This window comes from Patagioenas fasciata, chromosome 1 (genome assembly GCF_037038585.1).
Source record: "Patagioenas fasciata isolate bPatFas1 chromosome 1, bPatFas1.hap1, whole genome shotgun sequence".
NCBI lineage: Eukaryota > Metazoa > Chordata > Aves > Columbiformes > Columbidae > Patagioenas > Patagioenas fasciata.
In genome coordinates, this window is record NC_092520.1 from 178,402,990 (window position 1) to 178,424,420 (window position 21,431).

At 39.2% G+C, this 21,431-nt stretch overlaps 1 protein-coding gene across 16 annotated transcripts in view; it reads left to right on the forward strand.

Annotated features, from left to right (window-relative positions):
* Nucleotides 1-21,431, forward strand: part of GRIP1 (glutamate receptor interacting protein 1) — a 327,070-nt gene that overhangs the window by 200,163 nt on the left and 105,476 nt on the right. For 14 of the 16 annotated variants that reach the window (XR_011736585.1, XR_011736587.1, XM_071802423.1 and 11 more), the window contains exon 2: nt 18,325-18,405. The exons of the other annotated variants lie outside the window; for them this stretch is intronic. Coding sequence is in view for 12 of the 14 variants with exons in the window: in XM_071802423.1 (XP_071658524.1) it covers nt 18,325-18,405 (81 nt within the window). In the remaining 2 variants the exon portion in view is untranslated. The remainder of the gene's footprint in view (nt 1-18,324; nt 18,406-21,431) is intronic. 16 annotated transcript variants of the gene reach the window in all.

Here is a 21,431-nt window from a genome sequence, read left to right on the forward strand (position 1 = left end):
TTTAGTTGTGAAGATCTGATGCTCCCTGAGGCTAAGGATCAGTACAACCTTTGGGAACACACGTGCTGGCAATCCTCCTGTCAGTTTGAGGACTAAGTCTAGAGCAGGGATGTCAACTCATTTTTACTGGGGGCCACTATTCCTACAGTTACACAGACCTAAAATTGTATTTGGCCCTTTGAAGGCAACCGTGAGGCTGATGTGGCCTCCAGTGGAAGAGTTCGACACTCCTGCTCTACAGAGTGGCCATCTCCCTGGCAGGGAACTAAGTTGGATGTCCCCAAGCCCTGTGGCTGGGGGACCAAGGAGGTGACATGTGTCTGTATTTGCAACTTTACAGCACACAAAAAGACTGAATCTGCAGCTACGGTGCTTGTGTGTAGAGGCTTGTGGTTTAAGTGCTGTGTAGGACAAAGGGGCAGAGGAAGCCAAAAGAAAGCATGAAGAGACTGTCTGTAACAGTGTGAGTAGCTGTAGGCTTCTCTTTCGATGTAGTTCAAGCTCTTGACGCCCTTCTGGGAGGACACATGTAATTGCCTGCAGGATTGTTTCTCCTTCTCACTGACTGTTCCCAGCAGCCATGTCTGACAGCAGGGAAATGCTCCATGACAAGCAGAGCTCGGCCAGTGCTGGCCATCAGGCTGTGGTGAATTGAACCTTGATTAACTGAAGTTGTTCCTACAGGTTGCGTTTCACGAAGATTTCCACACAAGATTTAATTTCTCCATAGTAGCTTTCCCCCGAGAAGTTCTTGATAAAGTCAGATTACTTGATAAATAGTTGATTAACTCAAATGAAAAAAATATATATTTTACAGAACTCAGACTGTTTTCCTTGCTCAATGATGTTGAAGAAAAAAGAAAAGAAAAAGAAAAGGTGGTGTTTTGTAAAACTCTAGCGACATATGCTATTTTGGGAGCATTTCTCAGGCCAACTAAAGTGAAGAGGTATTTTACCCAGGGACTTTATTGCTTCCGCTACAAGTGTAGTGTCTCATAGCTCGAATTAACTCTGTAGTCCTTTCTTAGAGAAAAATGTGGATTTGAGCTGTGAGCATAGCTGTAGACTTTTTTAATTGTTAAAATGTGTTGCTTTCTTGTTTATTTGGCTTTTACGCCAGTACTGATACCACATTTTATTTCCCGAGTGTAGCCAGTTCATATAGAATGTTTTTTAAAAAGCTAAATCCCCAAAACCACAAATCTTACTGTTCACCAAGTAGCTAATTTGAATGTTTTTTGTTTAGGTGTAAGCTCACTGAATTTATATTGTAATGCTAGAGGTGATCTTTAGCAAAATCCTGTGGCTAGAACTTCAGAGAAGCAGCTGCTACATTTAAAATAAGCACATGAAGCGTCATTAAAATAATGATAGTGGTTCACAGAGTTGCATTCTAAGTGCTAATCATCCTATCTTGTGGATGGGTTGACTGCTGTGCTTTATGCTATGGTGCTTCATGGAGTTGGACGGTTGGCCTAAATTAATCGGTAAAAGGCTGGAGGTGATAGAAATAGGAGAACAGATGTGGGTAATGTCTCACATCTGCCAAGTATCTGCCTGCTGAACCCATCAGCTAAATTATAATTTCTTTTTCCATCCTTGATCTTTGCCAGTGTCACTGTTAGGTGTAAACTATTATACTCTGTGGGATGTCCTGAGGATTTTCAGTGTACTGACTTGGATTGGCAGGGGAAGAAAAAATTACAATGGACTAGGGCTATTATAAGTCGTATGCGGAGCTAGAGAACTACCAGGGTTGGGGTTTTTTTGGCAAGCTAAAATAGCGACATGAAGAAATGATGATTGACTAAGATTGTCCAGGGGAGCTGCAATTATAATTATAATCCATGATGGCTCTTCTCTGTTCATTTAGTCGAGGTTTCATAAACAGACTCAGTCAAATGAGCACCTATACCTTTACAAATGTGCGCTACTCTTTATTGTTTATCCTCTCGCAAATTCATTGTTTTCCATAGTACACCAGAAAAGGCCAAAATTTGTGTGAGACTGGAGATTAATTGTGAAGAATGCATTAATGGTTAGGAACTCTTCAAATGTTAGAGTAAATTAGGGCAGAGAAGGGAAATGAAGGGAATGGAGGTTTTTTTAAATGGAAATCCACTACAATAGTGGTATTTGTCTGTAGGTCACTGTTTATCTGCATGAACGGATTGCAGCCTCTCCTCTTCCAGGACTTTGATGCACTTTAATAGACCTCAGTCTATTTTAAAATGCATGTGAGCACACATCAGATAAAATCTTCAAAGAAAAGGATGGTAGCCCACACATCTGGGAATTTAAAAATAGATAGTGTGTTTATACCAAAATGCTATGTGATCTTTCATGACCTTTCTATATTAAAGTGCTGTTATTTTGAAATTGGTATTGTTTTGTATCATAAATCTTTATGTTGAGAGTATTTATTTTTGTGAGCTTTATGAGAATAAATGTTACAGTATTTTTTTTTTTAAATGAGAGACTAAAATGACAGATGTATGACTTTCAGTATCCATTTTTTGATTCTTACATAGAAATTGTGTTTCAGACTTTCACACAGCCACGCTCGCTGCAATCTGCCAGTGTATTCAGTGGGAACCCACTACAATAGTGGCCTGTTTTGTCATAGCTGTCTTTAGGAGCTTAATATTGATTTCCAAGTTTTAGAAATGCGTTTAGAAATGACAAGGTATGATTCGTGGTGGATTTTTGCATGCTTTTCCTTACATTATAAAACATGATACCACAGAGCCCCACAGAAAAATATATTAATGGTGAGTACATGTCTTGATTTTTCACAGTGCACTTTGAGATCAAAAAGCCGTGCAAGTGCCTGAATAGCTGCAAAACCAGGGCATGTAATCCCACTTCAGGAAAGCAGTCCAAATCAGAAGAGCATCCAACTCATGTTTGAATTGAAAGCATCCTACTAATTTTAAAATCCCACTGCCTTTTTGTTGAGTTTTGATAGACATAAATGGTCCCTTAAATTGACATAAGTTTCAGTGCAGGGGCTTAAGTCGCTTTTACTATTGGTATAGTAGCCAATCTGACTGAACTGAAAATATTATTCTGGCAGTGTCAGTGAACAGAGTAATCCTTTGGTGTTTAACTTACTTGTTTTAACTTCTGATATTAGGAAATAGATTGAAATATCTATTAGGAAAGGATAATGGGAACATTTTATTCTTCATCATAATTTTTACTGAAAAGAGCATCATGAATTAACTTACATTGTTTGTATGAAACATTACATGTATATGGACCTTGGCATGAACTTGGGGAATAGACATTGTTTGATCTCTGTAGTCACTTTATTCAACTTTTAGTTAACTTCGTACATGCAAGTCTCAATAGACTTGTATTTTATATTGGAAGTGATGAGAGCAATACTGTCACTAATCCAGTCCCTGAAAAAATCATGCTAGAAAGGAAAAATTGTACAAAACAGTGGTGGTTAAAGAAATAATTTCTGTGTGGAGACTTTATGTTCAGTTTGTTTTCTCTTTTGGTTGTCATTGACCCTTTTATATTCTTTTTTCCATCTATAAAATGCTACCAGTAACACTGTCATTGCCATCTGTGCTTCTCTGTGAAGTGGAATATTAAAGTATCTGAACCAAAAATTCTTACATGGTTGAAAAAGTATTAAGGATTTTGTTTCCTGAACTTCATACATTGTTTTCGGTTCCCACTCAGGTTCTTTGAGATGGTGATAAAAAATATATACAGCTTTTGCTAGCTCCATTATTCATTTGCCTCTCACAGGGAGGAGCATTAGCCCGGAGGCAGAGGAGACAGCTCGGGAAGGGAAAGCAGCAAAGTATTAATTCCTGCTGTGATACTGATGTCCCGGTGTCTCTTCTCAAATCAGCTTCTCCAGTGTTTTCTAATTTGACCTTTTGCAGTTTGGAGTAGAAACTCAAAGCTGAGGACTTCTATCTTCTGCATGATTTCAAATCAGGCTGCTTCAGTTCTACTGTGTAATTAGCAAAGGAGATAAAGTGTGTTAGAGGAGCTTGGGAGGGGATTGAGAAGGAGTTGGGAAGTGGGATTAGTCTCATCCTATTCATCCCTCCATACTGTTCCTTCCTTTCTTTTCCCTCTGCAACCTGATTAATTAGGTTTTCCTTTTCTCTCCCTCATCTGACACCCAGCATCCTGTGCCTTGCATATATTTATTTTCTGTTATGTCTTCTGTCAGACCTCATCTCCTTTTTTTATTCCTTCTATTCTGCATATGCTGTTACAATGTGATGCACCTAGAAAGGGGAGGAGTGTGGACACAAGCAGGCAGAACGAATACTGCTGTGGAAAATGCGAAAGCACAGATTTTACATCCCTTGCCTGTAGTCTGACCATTTACAGGAGTATGAGGCATGAGAACTGCTTTCGCAGAGCTCTTCAGTGGAAGCCTCATTTGACAAAAAGAACAACGTTTTTATGATATGCTCTGAAATAGTATGCGTTCAGAAAGCCTCAGCTCAATACCACCAGCTCAGCTGCCCTACAACTCCCTCAAGGATAAGTCTCCGTTGGTTTACACATTGCGTGGAAATGGCAGGTGACTGGCATCTTTGAACACCCATAAACCTCGTAGACAATGAGCTTATTATTATTTATTATCTTAAGGAAAGAAGACAAGAATAGCAATGGAAGCATAGTAGACAAGAGGGAAGTCTTAGCAAGATGTTTTGTAAGCCTTACAAAGAATAATTTAAGTGACTCCTGTAATGTGTAGTGAAAGGCAGTTCTTTCTCCTGGAAGACCTCTTTTTGTGTGTTTTAATGCATTTATTTTTCAAAATGACTGGTGGGAATCCAGGTTATTTTTAAAATAAATCTGCCTAGACCTTTAACTTATAATAAGAAGTTTCCCTCCCCCCCCACCAAGCAAGACTTTTGGACTAAAGGGGTTCTATTTATTTATGTATTCATTTATTTATTGCAAACTTTGCAAGGGCTTCTTGGATCCCCAGGAAGTCATCCTTCTATTCAGTGCTCGTGCAGCACGTTTATCACTGATTTTTGTTGTCAGCCTTTGCTTTCTGCTCTCTTCCATCCACTATACCTACCTTGCTGATGCTTCCATCCCCCAGGTGCTAATGCACTCCCATGGGAGAAGCCAGGCCCCCTTCCCCTAGAGGGCTTCACTCCCTCCCCACGCTTTCTTCTCAAAGGGTGCACCTGGGAAGCTGAAAACACATGGGACAGGAATTGTCCGTCAGCAGAGTTAACAGTCCTTGTTCTGCAGTCAGCGGTTGTTGGCCTAACTCCTGTTAGGAATTGTTTCCAGAAGCATTTACATTTCTAGACAGCCAAAACCGGTGCATATCTTCGAGCCTTTATGAGACCTGGAAGGCAGAATGTGTTGGCTGTGAAGTGCAGAAACTCGCTTTTTCTTCAAGCTGTCAGGACAGCTGACTGTGCCCATTAGTCTTAACAGCTTCGTTATCTTTTGCTTAGATACTTAGTAGTGTTGTCCACCTTGACAGATACCATAATTAGATTGCTGTGCAGAGTAAAGGTGTCTTTTTTTCTTAGGGACTTTTGAAGAGATGTGGTCTTTGATCTTTCAGGGCTTGACAGACAACAGGTTAAAAGCCACTGCCTTAACCAGCAACCCTTATGGGTCTCAGTGTCTTGCTCCGCTGTTTTTGCGGTCTTAATGTGTTCAACTCTTTGACTTTGCAGCCAAGTGCTTGTTCTGTGTAATACAGAAATCATAGCTTGGAATCATTGGCGTTTTTCTTTAGTTACCAGTTATGTCTTGAAATACCTTTAAGATCAAACTTCTGCTGTCATCTATCAGACATCCTGCCCTGGTAATTGATATACATCCTATACTCTGTGTTTTCTTGTTGATTTGGTCAATAAAATTCCAGCTGTGCCTGCAGTTGTATCTTCTAGTTGTTAGGGGTGCTGATGCTGGCTATACGGATTCTTCCTGACATAGTTAATAAGATATTGTTGTCTTCTGGATTTAAAAACCTCAGCAAGTAGTTGAAAGCATTTTCCTCAGTTGTTGCTTCAGAATTGCAGTTAGTATTTTGTCATTTCCTATCTTGAATGTTTCTCCCTTCCTTCCCAATGGCAGTTTACATTTATGCGTACTTTATCCTGCCGCAAGCTTACCTTTTAGGGACTTTAGAAAATGAAGTGAAATAATGGTGTGCCCTATTTGGCTTTTGTTTTTTCAGGACCTTAGTACAGATGTATTTCAGTGGCTACATAGTGTGAAGATGTTGATATATTTTGCACTTCCCTGGGTCTGAAGTCTTGTACACTGCGTCTTATTAATTGCCGATATTCTATTCTGTCTCCTAAAACCAGCTTCATTTCCCTGAGTCCTTCATTATAAAAATGTGGACAGGGCACAGACTCGCCATGATGGAGTGATCTGGACTCTGGCATTTGTCATGCTCTTGGTCTGCCAAAACCGGGCCTTGTTTGACCTTCAATATGGCAAGTCCGGACAGTTTGTTTGAGCTTGTGCCTTAAATGTTGTGCTTCTGCAGAGTCTGTTATCTGATACTATGTCAGGTTGATCCAAACTATTTTAAATGTGTGAGATTTAATTTTAATTGCTTCCTACTGTCTGTTTTGAAATTATTTTACAAATTGAATAAACCTGTTATTAAAATTAAACGCGTGCATACACACACAGAGTATTATGATGGATCTGAGCATGCTGGCAATGCACTGGTAATACAGAGAAAGATGTACTAATTGCCTCACCATTACTGTAGCGTTTGGACAAAAATTCTAAGTAGAGTTTTCACACTATGGAAAAAAAAAATCCACGTTTGTTCTTCCCGCTGTTGTTGTCGGCAACTGTGTAGGTTGATACTGCGATCGTTTCTAGGGGCTTCAGAGCCAAAGACATTGTAAATGTGCAGCTGCGAATTCCTAAAGGAGAAGGAGTCCTGGTTAAAAAGCCTGGGGAATTGGTGCATGGGAAGGTTAAAATTACTTGCCTGTCTACTTGGAGGTTATAGGAATGTCATTTTTATGAATGTCACACATACTTCTGCATCTGTTTCTTTGTTGTGTTTTCCATAGGATTACAAAAAGCTGATTCAGATGTGGCTAAGTTGCATGTACACAAAGATGTGGGCAACAGTTCTAATAATTGCCATTTTTCAAAATTTGAAGAATGCTGCAGATTATCAATTGCTTGCCCTAAATAAGCTTTGAGATTTAATACGACTTGGGAGGCAGGGAGGCACTGGCAAATAAAGAGCATTTGACAGGTTAAAAGGCTTGCTGTAAAGAACCGGGTGCACAGATGCTGTCTGGAGCACAGAAGGTGGCTTAGGCTTTATGTAAGCTTTAAGTAAAACAAATATGTATATATTGCTTGGCAACTTGACATCCCTTTTGTTCCTGTGCTTTGTTCCCACTGCTAAAAGTATGCAGCACTTTATTTCAAAAGGCTCTTACGCTGCACTGTGTTCAAATTTGTCACAGCTTCCAAAACCAGTGAATCTTTGCTGACAACTGAATTTAGTCAAACTTATTGCATGGTCTTTGTGGATATATAGAGTAAACTCTTCCAGGGTAGGGGCTGAAAGTAGGAGAGTATTTCATGAGGGCATGAGGAGGGTGACAGGTTTATAGTCTGACTCTTGCAAGAAGTGCATTCTGAAAGATCAGATTTTTGGTAAGCCTGAGTTGTGCCAATTTGGACTAATGTGTGTCATTTGGACTATAAATAATCTGGGGCAATCCCACTGGCACACCAATATAAATCCACTGGTACTGGTGTAACATTTATGCAGCTCCTAGTGGCAATGTTAGAATCGTTTTACGAATCAAATAAAGCTTGTTAGTGGGATTAAAAGGGATGACTATGATACTGTAAATTTATACAACATATTACTAACATGCAAAAGTATGCTTTAATCTTAATGTTGTTCACACCAGAGTTACACTTGTGAAAATTTTTGGTTTGAAGAAATAATTTCACTCTTTCTCAAATGGATAACCCAGTACAAGATGACTGTATGTACCACCAACGCTTCAGTGACAAGATCAGTCATTGTGGTAAGTCATGCCCAGGAAGAACTGGTAGGAACCTACCTTAAGGCAGTAAGCACAGTAATCTGTGTGGTTTCTGGAATGAGCACATGTGAGATGGTGTTTTTGTAAGATCTTCTGAAGAGAGGAAGAGTGTTATTAGGAGTAATGGAGTGACAGTTAAAGCAAGGAAAGAAAATTGGAGACTGATGGAGGAAACTATTTTCCAGCTGTGAGATCTGATGCATCCTGTGGAGCAGCCTCTGAAGGAAAGCGATGGAGATGTCATCACTAGAGACACTTACAGACACAAGTAGGCTGAAAAATACATTATGTAATTCACTGCAAATAGCATTAGTACAGCAATGGAATGGAGGCAGGATAAATAACCTAATGAAAAAAATACCGTTCCTAACTTCTTTGAACGTAGTGTTGTGACTTGGCTTATTTTTCCTGAAGCAAACTAAACTCCTGTTCTCTAAACAGTTTAACATATTTTACTTACTTTTTATGCAACTTGAGTGATGGTCTCACTGTCTCAGCTATTACCACTATCATTGCCTTCCCTCAGCACATGCACAACTGCTGCTTTCCCTGGCACACAGTAGAGAAGATCTTGGTTGACAGCCTCTCTTGCCCCAATCGCTGTCAACTGCAATGACAGCAGCCTGGGCAAATGTTTCTGATCTGCTTTGTCTGCACAGGCAGAAGGTGGAAGGTGTCTTCCCCATGGGTACTCCTTGAAGATCATTATCTATATACATATACTGATGGGAAGGGGAAATAGATAATTTGATTTCCCCCAATGGAAAAATCAGAAATCTTTAAGATAATCTAACAACAGTTTTAAACATCACTTCTGCTTTTTAAGTTTCAGGCAGTTAGCCTGAGGGGAAAACTTCTGCCAAGGTTGGGCTAAGAAATCACAGCAGTTTCCATGCAGAAAAGTTACTGTTAACATCTGGTACACTGGAGGTGTCCTGCAGGATATGCACAGCTCCAATGACCAGTATATGTATCTTCTGTTGCATTTTATCCACAAATGTAATAGCAGATCATACCACTTGCCACCTTTTGTTAATATACACTGAAATACTGCCCACTAGGAAGCTGGTTGCCTTTTGTCCCAAGGAGACAGGGTGGTGGACAGCCCTGGCAGTGGGGCACATATGGTGGTGCTTGAGGGCGTTGTCCAGGAACCATGGGTTATGGCGTGGCCCCTTTTCCCCCTAATCAGCTATTGCTGACTTCCTAGCCCAGCAAAGTCCCATCTGGAAGGGCTAGCTGAACCACATTAAGGTAATTGTATTATTAAAGTAAACATGTATCCATAAAAGTGCTTTTCCATGAGGTGTGGAGTTAATGCCATCTGGTTTTCTGGCCCTCAGCTGCTGCCTTCGCTCAGGTCTCACTCCTTTGCTCAGCTCCCTTCTCCAGGAGCCTGGTTGGAACTTCTGTTATCTTGACATTGGTCTTCCCCTGTCAAGTTTGGCTCAAATATTCTTGAGGGATGCTGATTTAGCATTTACCAATGTTAAACAATGTGACTGAATCTCTTCATTATTAGAACTTCATAAAGAAAAAGAGTTTTCAATTTTTTTTCACAAAAAGCTTATGTATGGCCCCATCACGTAATGCCAGCATGCAACAGTACATCAGAGCAATGTGATGTTCCTAAGGGAGGACAACAAAACCTTCCTGTGGACCAAGATGCAGCTTCTAGTAAACCATGGATGTTCAGAACAAAACGTGTCACTTGAATATCTGGAAATGTTTCCTGTCAGTGAGATCTGTGTCACTTAGGAGTTTGCCATCTTCTAGAATAAGGTTTTCTGCAGATGTTATGTGCACAGAAAGATCCCAAACTGTCTCATAGAGGAAAACAGTTTACATCTTCAGTTTCTTTGAGCTGTTTCCCATCTTCTGCAGTTTCTAGCTATTCTAGTTAAGCCTCACATGTTTCACTGAAGTGATGCCTGTGTTATTTCCAGAAATAATAAACAGAAGCTCAAGACAACAGAGTGAAACTCCTTTGAATCCTAAAATTATGTAATGATTCTGGTTTATGGCATTCGAGTTTAATCCCTTAACAAATCTTAGATGCTGTATAAACAAAAAGACATATTTATCAGATTTGAAGTAGTTTGTGGTTGGGTTATTATGTAAATAGGATTATTTCTTTATTAGATAATCCATTGAAGTGAATTTCACCATATGCTAATATCTCTCAGGACATGTTTTTAGCTTTCTGCAGATCCTGCATGTTTTATATCATCTTGGAAAGTTCTGAATTTTCATGACCGAAATAGCTTTGGGAGGAGATCAGCATATTTAGCAATTTAGGAAACCAAGCATTTCCATTCAGATGCCTAAGCACAGGCTTAGCAAACTTGGAGGAAATTCAGATCATTTTGCAAATGGTCAAGCTTGCTGAAATATTGTAAATATCAATAGGACATGGATTCATGGTTATGCATAATTACAATAACCTACTTCTCTTGCTTCTAGATTAAAACTGAGCTGCTACTGCAATAAGTAACAGTATAATTCAGGAAAAAAAAAAAGATCAATTTACATAAAGTATGATAGAATCAAGTAAATTTTCACTTTAGAGTGACAACATAGCGACAACATAGTTATTCATTAGGTGCTATACCTGTTAAAATTAAGTTTCTGAGAGGACAGTCTGCTAAATGTGGGAAAGGAAATCACTGGAGAAGCTATGCTAACTCATTCTTCTCATGTTTTCTCCATGTCACACACAACAACAGATGTTACTTATGGAAGCATTTGAAACCCTGTTTTCTCAATAAAGACTGCTGGAGAGCCCTGAACACAGAGCTTAATAAGAAAGGATTAAGATGAAATACATTCATATTTGTCCTACTTGGGAACCCAGTTCATTAATGACTGCTTTACATGCAGCTCTTAGGAAATTTTAGAAATGTCTTAAGTGTTATTTTGAAGAGCAGCATTGCCATTTCAAAAATGAAGCCTCGTTGGAAGTGATTTAAGTCAGAGCCCTGAAAGGAACTCAGAAAACTGTTATTCCTCTGCACTGGTAGGAGAAATTAATGCTTCCTTTCATGGCTGGAGTTCCCATAACAAGTCGGAAAGGGTGAGCATATGGGCAAAGCAAATTGTTGACATTTTGTTGTTTCATGAAGCATATACATTGAAAATCTGTACATTATACATCTGCTGAAAGAACTTAGCCAATTTGATATCTTTTTCAACTGTTTATGGTCCATTACTCTCTTACGCAGCTGTGGTGACACTGTGGTAACCGTGGATGTTCTAGTATGTTAATTTTTCCATAGACTTTTGCATTGTTTAAAAGCAACTATTTTAAAAACATCATCCTTTCCTGGGAAAAATACATTCTCTGAGATACTTTTCCACTACTGTTGTTAATTACTAAGGATAAAAGTTACACAAGGCTAAAAACATTTTTGGCAAATCTTCCATCAATGGCCGAAGTAAAATTCCTACTGTTCTATGTTTCCCAGCAAATTTCATTGTAGTTATAAACTCAAGTGTATTCAATAATTTCATTTATTGTAAAACTTATCCGAGTTTCAGAACTTCCAGTGGCCTTTCTAAGCTTCAGTTTTTAAAAAAGGTCAGAGTAGAAGTATTCTTGCTGTGATTCAGTTATAGCTGTTGTAACTGTTAGAGCTATAAGTTGTGTTGGTATCTATGTACTGGTTCTGACTGCTACTGGTTGCATTGCATAAATATTCAAAATTATTTAGTCAGTTCTCTTTCAGAATTACTTGGTCCTTAAGTTTAGGGAAAAGATTTGTCCACTGTCTTTAATAGAAGTACTGTCAGCTGCAAGCTGTAGGGCAGTGTGGTAACCAAGGTTCAACTCCCTTCTCAGTGTTTTTTCCATTCCCATTGCTGTAGATCAACCTGAAAATTACATTTTCCAGAATTCTGAACAGTTCACAGAAAATTTGTATGTGTTTTTACCAGAAACAAAGAACCAGAATTGAGGAGATGAGCTTACACAGGGATCACAGACATTTTTCTAGGGTGGTCCTGACGACTTTGTAGTGGCTGGGCTGCTGATAGGGTACAGAGGGGATCTTGAGTTCAGATTCTCTCTTTCTGATCCAGGGCAGGGCTTGGAACTGGTTGTAGAGGAGGCAGCGTTAACCTGTTTTACTTTGCCTGACATACCTAAAACATTGATCAGTGTGAGCAAGAAAGACTGAAGGATTGTGTAGCTGGGAATTTGGGTACTCATCTATGAATGCGAGACCAGGGTCTGAGTCCGTGCTCCAGTAAACATTTCATCTTTCTTACAGGAAAGAATGGAACGTCTTTAACAGAAGTGCCTGAGTTCAGAAGGGAATAAGTTGCTACAGGGATGGTCTTAAAAGCTATACTGAGACTCTGTGTAAGCCTTCCTCAGCTTCAGAGCTGCTGTAAACCACAGACATCCCTGTGAAAGCCTCCAGCTGCAAGCTGGGGGAATAACCATGAATGCTATAGCTCAGAATTTACCGACTGTTGCCAGTCTGATACTGTGCCAAAAATGATACTTTTAGATAATGTTATGCTTTCTACCATTTAAAGTTAAGTTTCAGGGTATAGGAAGTATGAGAACCTATGGTATTTGGTGCTTTACTAGCAGGATTCACAAAAGTTGGTTGGTTTTAATGACAAATATTCGTCATTGTAAGATTCAAGGGTGGTAATGTTCAGTAAATGGGATATTACAAATCCAGGAACAATACCTGTGACCTGATGCTTTTAATTTTTGAGAAACTATTGTTGTTGGGCATGTTCTTCTCTTAGCTGTAATCATCCTCTTGACAACACAATGTGCAGGTGTATGATACTCTACTAGTCTGAGGTGTGTGCTACCCCAAATGGTGTAAGCAACAACATGTGCAGTCAGTCTTACTCTTCCCATATACTGAGACAGCTAGAGGTGTAATGTGCTTCCTTGTAGAGTCTTGGGATCCACATTAGTTGGAAATCCTTCACAGTGAGAAACTTGGGAGGAATACCTCAGGTTTCACTTGCTTGGGTGCTGAATTCTACTTAGGAGCTACATGGTTAAACTTTTAAAAGGTTTAAATTCAGTTTTCCCTTGGCCAAAGAATGGCCTATCCTTTCACAAGATATAAGTAAGCTGCTGAAGAATCAGAATGGAAAACTGAAAGATGGAAATTCGCTGTTCTCTCTCATAATTCTTCCACATCCACTGTTGAAAAGATTTAATATATCTCCTAAGCTCCTCTATATTAAAAAAAAGTCCCTGTGTTTGAAATTCCTGACTTACAAATTTGGTGCTACGTTATTTCCTCTGCTCCTGGAGGAATCAGGCAGTGCAGAAGAGAAGCAGGTATGAGTGGTGACGTTGAGCTGAGAAGGAGCTGTTGTATGAGCAGGACAAGATATGACTGAAGGATCTTCACTTGTCCTCTCCATGATGGAGGGCCAAAGGGGCAGGTGCTGAGTTGTTCAGCAGCTGTTCTCAGTGGGCTGAGAAGAGGCTTCCCCTTTGTATCTGACAGGACACAGTTATGCCTTGTCGCCTTCTGGGGCCACTTGAGACTGCACAGGTTTGGACACATTTACTGGGTTCAGCAGTTATCGCCTTGATGTGCGGCAGCAGCGGTGAAGGAAACGTCCTCTAACTGGTCGTGGAGACTTGAAGCAGGGAGTGCTCTTAGGCTTCACCACATCTGTGAACAAATGCATGTGTAAATAGATTTCACATCCACCTCAAGACACACGCAAATGGTTCAGCAACCATAAACCGCCTGATACATTGAATGCTTGGACTTGAGGAAATATCTTTAGGCTTTTCTTGTATTCCCTCTTATGTGTCCCCAGTTGGTATTCTTCAAAGGATATTAAATTGAATATAGCAAATGTCTAAAGATTTCATATGGTTATTTTGCTTGCACAGTACCAAGCACTCGATATATATCTGTACACATCATGCAGTGTATAATCTTTGTAGGGTTACATTACTGTAGGGTTTTTTACAGTGTAAAGAGCCCTTAGTATTGGACAGAGCGCCCCTGTATAGTAAGAGCAACACACAATGGTATAAATCGGTCACAGCATGGTCCCTAACTCTACGAGTGAATAATTCAGTTACAGGATAGAGATGCCAGCAGGTTAAAAATAAGCAAGGAAGTGCAAAAAGCTGTTTATCTGCCTCACAGTCAATAGCTAAAGGCAATAAGCCTACAGTAATAGCTGTAAGCAGGACTACTTGCATGGCTACTTGATCATTATCTTTGCAGTCTTTAATTAGAAGAAGTTGTGTGCAGAGCTTTGAAAGGATGTTGTGTGAGCTACTGTTACCAGTGTTTAGGGCTGTCCCATGAGGACAAGTAAAAAGAGAAAACAGGAAGATCTTTTTGCTTTGCTGGTTAAGAATCTCAGTATTCTGCAAGATGGCACCTGTGAGATTATCACCGTGTTCTGCCAGGAACAAGGTGAATTAACACACAGTGGGCATCTTGTTCACTGTTGCACATTCACAACTGCAAGAAGCAAGCGGAGTATGAATTTGGGGGGGAATGACCCTCACTCATTACCAGTATAAAAGGATTGTTTTCCTGTAGTCACTGAGTGAAGAGAGCTGCTGGCATAGCAGTCACCATTATAAGACTTGATTGCTAGAAATTGTTTACCCTGGGCTGTCTAATCTGTTAACCAGAGGAAGTCAGAGGAAAGAAAAAAAGCCAGTGATGTAATTAATGCAGCTGTACAACCATATCCAAAAGACCATGCTGGTCCCGCTGCCCTGTGACTCCCCCAGCAGCGGCAGCAGGAGATGCTGCACCCAGCAGCGGGGTTGGCAGCACATGTTGGCATCTTCTAGGTGAAGATGTGTCCATACTTTGGAGTGGCACCTTTTGGACTCTGAATTCTTTACGGACTGTGACTCATTCCCCACTAATGATGTGTTAGTGTCAGGGGCATATCTAGGTGGGATTTATGCTTCTGAATATAGCCTGTTTCTGCATTGTGTGTGTGGCTTCTTAAACACATCACATCTTTTCCTACTTTTGAGCTATTGTCTCCTATTGGGAGGAATGCTTCACACCCTTTTGCTCCTTTGCTTTCTCACGATGTTGGCTTGCTGGGTTGGGTTTAATCTTCAAAAAGTCTGTCTGTGGTGTAGAGGAGGAAGCTGGTCATGCAAAACACTTAGACAAATCCTTCTAGGTACTGCTATCGTGAGACATTTCTGCATGTTTTAACACCCTCCCTGCTAACTACAGAGTGAATAAGGACATCAATAAATTATAACTTGATAATAAATTCCTGTGGCCACACATACAACTTTACTAATACATACAAACAGACTTTTCCCTTTTTGACAGCATAAGTAGTGTCTTGCGTTTCAGGGCTATGAAGAGATTCCTTGACTCTAAAGAACATCTATTTCTGCATCTGTCTCTTCTGTATATTACTTTTCAGTCTCAAATAAGCATCTTAGTAAGGCTGTTAGCGTTCTTTCTCCAGTTGGTTATATTTGTTTTCCTTTGCTTCTGGAAATCCTTTAGCCTGATTTCTAGTTATGTTGCAGTGTGATTTTATTGTTAAATGGGCATTTAAAGACAATTCCTTCCTGTCCTGGGAACAGCTTCCCAATCCACCGATGATACAGCAGCTCATTGTTCTTTCCCAATAATAATAGAGTATTTTGCATTAACAGGTTCAAAAGTTTATGAAGCAACTTTTTGTGCCTCTTTTTTGCTGTGAAAGTCTGTAGGCAGATTAAGAGATTTAACACAGTTACATGCCTACAGCACCTAACCTGTATAAATATCTGATGAGTTTTTAATGTTAATATGCTTAAATTAAAATACTGGCTTACTTGCATATGCAGCCTCAATTACCTTTCATATTTGCCAGTTGTTGTGTAGAAAATACAGGATTTTTTTGCTCAGGCTCCCTTGTAAGTTGTTCAAACATACACTCCCCTCCTCTCATTGGTGCCATTGACAAGAAAGGTTTGCAGGCTTGTCCTTTCTCCTGAACCTCAGGAAAACTGCAAGTACTCGCGGTGCAGTGCGATACTGGAGAAATCCTATTCCAGCAAGAGATCATAGCTGATTTACTCATTTGCTCAGTTACAAAGATTCAGTGAAAGGGTCTGGTTGTAGAAATTCTTCTTTCCTTTTTGCCCTCTCCGTCTGATCAAATGAAAAGAATTCATATGTACTAAGTCTGACAAAGCAAGGACTGGTTTGTTCTGTAAATTGATAGATTTTTCATAGGTAGGGCTTACGTTAAAATAGGACCCAAAAGTCATCACCATCCATCGGCTCCTGAGAAATCGTATTATGTTTCCTGCTGACTTTTTAATAGAAAAATGCGTGTCTCACACTATCTACTGTCATGTTCAGCACCTGCAAACAAGTAATGACAGATGGGATGTGTAAGCCACATGTTATTGATGAGCTCTGGTTTTATGGTATTGGTATGAGTTAGCAAGGCTGTTGGGGGAGCCTTGTCTTGAGTTCGAGCTCAGTGGTGCCTCTTCTATGAAAGGAAAAAGATAATCCTACTTCCTTCAGAAACTCTAGTTCATTTTTTTTTTCCTTTAATGAGAGGATGTTTATCCTGCATATGCAACAATGTTAACTTTTTCACTTTCCTCAAATAGAATAAAGGTTTACATGTCTACCTTTTTCTTAAATCACGTAGCTGGTTCTGTGTTAATATTTCTTCATGCTTCTGTATTTCCTGTAGCTGACAGCTTTATTTTCTTGGAGTTTGTACTAGCATACAGTATAGTCAAGCCTGTTATCTTTCTCCTTGTAACAATGTAGTCCTAAAGCAGTGTGAGTTCATTTCACTGTAGAAAAAACAATTATGTTGGCTCTTGAGGTATTGTACCAATATATGTTCTTCATTACTTGTTGTGTTTTCATCAAGGTGCTTGGCTATACAACAATCTTTTTTTTTTTTTTTTTTTTCTTTTTTTAGTTTATTTAGTTTTTTTGTTGCTACATCCACCTAACAGTAGCAGAGTTCATTGTAGAGGTTCTGGTTTTATAAGCCAGCCAGCTCTTCTAGTCACTTCTTTCTGAGACCTGGTTTTAAATTAAATTATGCTGACCAAACTCTTCGCTCACTTGAATAAAAACAGACTGCTTTCTTTGATGCAGGTTTATAAAGGAGTTTGAGACTTTGCAAGACGTAAATAGTGTAATCAGCAAAGAAGACTTATAATGTCGAGAGTGTTAGCTGAAAAGAAAAACTGAACCTCCAGAAAATGTTCATATGGTTCTACTTGATCTGAGAATGCTATACTAGATAACATGGTCTTTGATTCCTTTACTCATTGATCTGTATCTAAGCACGTATTCATGCACGTGCTGTCAATGCATCGGTCCTTTGCAACCTGAAGGGAAAATATGCAAATTTGGTAATACTTTCAAGCATCTGAGCACTCGATTAAATGATAAGCAAGACAGAACCTTAATTTCTTCTGATTCCTTTCTTTTGATTGAAGTAATAAAATGCATTCAATTATTTCTTATATTTTATTCACATTTCTTTCTTGACCTAGTAGCTTGTCCTTTTTAAAGCTACAATATAGTTGATTTTTTTCCCTGCCATCATTCTGCTCTTAAGGGGGATGTGGGAGTGACTCACTTTTTGCCTAATGCTGCCTTAATTGATGACTCATCTGCTCGTGTCACCATTCGTGGTCTCTTATGCACCGAGGTTGATCAGTAGGTGTTCCACATAGCCTCCTATTTAGACACAGACTGTCACAGTGCCATTCTTCAAGCATAAATGCACCTGGCCTATTTGGCAACAGCTTTCTGATGTTTTCCCCAATCAATCATTATGACAGAAAAGGAACCACCCACTGGCAGATCCCAAAGGAAAAGGTGTTCATCTTTACAACCGGAATATTCAAAAGTTTCTGGAAGCCTTTTACTCCTGAACAGGCTGGTACCTCTCTCGCTCCAGTCTTTGACATGCAAAGCTTCTTGACATGAGGAAAAGGAAAGTTTCTATGGCTCTGTTAAAACCGAACAGGCCTTTGTATATCAAACCTGGCAGAAACTAAGCGTTAATCTCTAATTTGAGTTTTACCCCATTCTTTTCAGCTCTGCTGTTCAGAGTCTTTGACATCAAATCTAAATGTGACATTGAACATTGAGTCAGCATTCAGAAATACCCATCCTTGTCTAGCTCATAGCAGCTCTTGTGCTCTGCAATAATAGTTCACACAGTATTTGGGTTAAAATTACCTTGGTTTTAACATTATATTTAACAGTAACTGGAAGTGTTGCTTGTTTCTGTTTAGATGAGAGTCCTTACACAAAATCTGCAAACCAGGCAAAGCCACCTGATGGAGCACTGTCTATGAGGAGACAGAGTATTCCAGGTAAGACTTGCTTTGCTTTTTATAACACTGAACTTGTTTGTGAACAGCAAGGTGATACTAATTAAAATTAAACTAGTTATAAAAAGCAAATGAATTACAGTTACTACCAAGCAGCTTTATAAGGAAGGTTCTATGGGAGCCGTAAGCAGTTCCCATGGTTAGGTTACCTTGGGCTTTTGCTATGAAGAACATCCCTCTGTCTTTTGCAGCAGATTTCATACATTGATCACAAGAACCTTTTCATCAGAGGCTTGCATGTTTTCAGCCCCATGAAATCTGTTCTTTGATATCTGGTTTCAATGGTGTAGGGAGATTGGCTCATATTTTCCGCTGCTGATCAGACAGGCTCAGAAATATTTATAACAGAGCAACACTCTCTCATCTTCACGTGATTTTCTGCCACGTGTATGCGCATCCTTGTCTTCTCTGTCATCCTGTCACACAAAACTGGACCAATGGTTAACGTATGTGATCTTCAAACCAATGTGTCTCTTAATTACTTCAAAAAAGTCTGCAAAATGTGCCTGTGAAAAGCAAGTTTTAGACATATTATTCAGCTCTCTAACGGGATTTTCACCTCAAGTAGAATTTGAGGGATCTTTTAACGAAAACAAATGAATACTGACAAAGGTTGTACACAGGCAGAATAACTGATGTTGCCATTTTCACTTCAAGCACAGTAACCTCTGACTCAAAGGGAAGACTTTTTGCAGTAGAAATCAGAAGCTGTAAGGTCATGTCACCCACCTTCTAATGACTAATGTTAATATTTTCTGCACTCTATGGCCTTATTATTGAACAAAGTCACACATCCCACAGAAGGCTATGGATACAGAGGATGGAGCTCAGACCTTTACCACTGCCAGGCTCAGATCTCATCCTAGTAACTGTGGTGTTTCTGAACAAAGTACTTGTTTTATGGATGTTTTATGTGCATGTTGGTATGAGAGTTGGATGATTTACTCTTGTTCATAATGAACATTTTTGTCTGTTTAAAGCATCCTAGTGATTTACAGATTGTTATTTTTATGGTATAATCATAAAGATCATAACCACTGTGAAATGACATGACTACAGTGTCCAGTCTGCAGTTATTGTTATGAGAAAGTCTTGAATTATACAAACACCAACCAGATGATTTTTGTAAGTCAATACAAATCAAGATTCATTGTTCTTCAAAACGAATTAAGACTTATGTATGGGAACCTCTTTGGGTAATGCTTTAGCTCATAGGTCACTAATATTTAGTGTACTAAATATCTACTTTAGAAAAAAATATTTTGTATTTTTTCACTGTGAACTTAGTAATTGTCACTTATGTTGTAGTTACTGTATATACAAAACACTTATGCCAAAGTCCTAATACAGACTGAAGTTCATGTTTTCAAATGACATTTTATGAACTCTTGATGACTTTCAGTTTTGTTCTTTAAAGAGATGGTTTGATAGAAGTTGAAGCAGTGCAATTTTTCTTTAGATGATTTGATAAGATTAAGAATTTCAAGTGCTGAATAGTTGTCACAACCGCTTATTTTGAATTATAGAAAAAGTTGGTGCATATTCTGGAGTTTTTGAGATCATTGCAGATAAATCTTTCCTGTGTGTTGTGCTTGAGTCACAGTTTGTTCAGAGAGATAATACTTAGAAGTGTTTGGTGAGATGTACTCTGTTTCATTTCAGGTGTTCTGAAAAAACTGATGTAAGCTTATGTTCTTCAGCGTTCAGTGTAGTGAAGACATTTATCTTGACACATTGTTGCATCCCTAGAATTTAGGAGCCCCCAAAGATAAATGAGATTGAGCTGGTTTGATATTAAAAAAAAAATAATAATTGAAACTTGTTCATACCCTGACAAATTCACATTCTAGCACAGTGGATATTGTAAGTTTAGATACATAGACACCTTTGTAAAAGTAGGCAGTGTTTTGAGGAGTAACCTGAACATTTAGGAGTTGACTGAGATTTCTGAAAATAACCCGTAAACTTTTATATCACTTGGACACTTAAAGAATTTGACCCCACGTTTCCCGTGTAAGCTATAATAGCACCTTGTAAATAGCAGCTATTATTACTTGTCTGTGGACAGTTTATCCACATGATGGTTTAGTCTTGATGTAGATGCAGACACATTCCAGCTAGTCAGCTTGGCAGTTGGGGTATACTCATAGTATTAACCAGTAGCATTAACTGGAAGTAATACAGCCAGTTTTGCCTGGGGGCAGGATCTGGCTTCTGACAGTGTGTAGGTCAGCTCCAAATTGCTTTTGAATTGGAATATGCGATACAGCGAACCTGGTAAATTCTTCTAGACCTTGATGGAGAGATGTCAGCTGGAGCTGCTGTCAGTCATCCTCACACAGAGAGCATACACTGTATGGAAAGTGTTCATTTCTATTCCCCCCAGACGGTATGGCTCATAAAACATCACATTCCTGAAGTGCTGTCTTTTCAAGCCTGATGCATGGCTGTGCCTTTGACAGTATAGCTGTCTCATCCGCTTGACGCTCGGTTGTTCTTGAGACATGGACAGCAGATGTCCTATTCCCAAGGAATGCTCTGGCCATTGAGTCAGCCAAGAGCAAACTTCTGGTTTTTAGCAATTTAAATGGTCTTTTACTGAGCCTTGCACAGGTTTGAACAGTCTGTGGAAAAATATATATCCAGGATGCACGATGTAAATCTTCCAGCGTGCTGTGGGATAGTGTCATTTCCCTGGGCCTGGTGAAAGTTCCTTTTCATGCCATTTGAATTCTCTTTGAAGGATTCCAGTGCTCCTACATTTGGCCAGATATCAAAAAGAGGATATTTTGTTGCTGTGAGGCCTGAAACTACTATACCAACTGTAAACCCCAAGAGGTTGTTTTTATCCTTCCATGTGAAACTGTATTGAAAGTGCAGTATTGACGAGCGATGACTGAATGCACAGAAAAGTAATCTAATTCTATAGAGGTTACATGAAGCTCAGGCTTGGTTTATTTTACAGGAAAAAAGTTGAAATAATCATTTTATAATTAAAGTCAAATGAG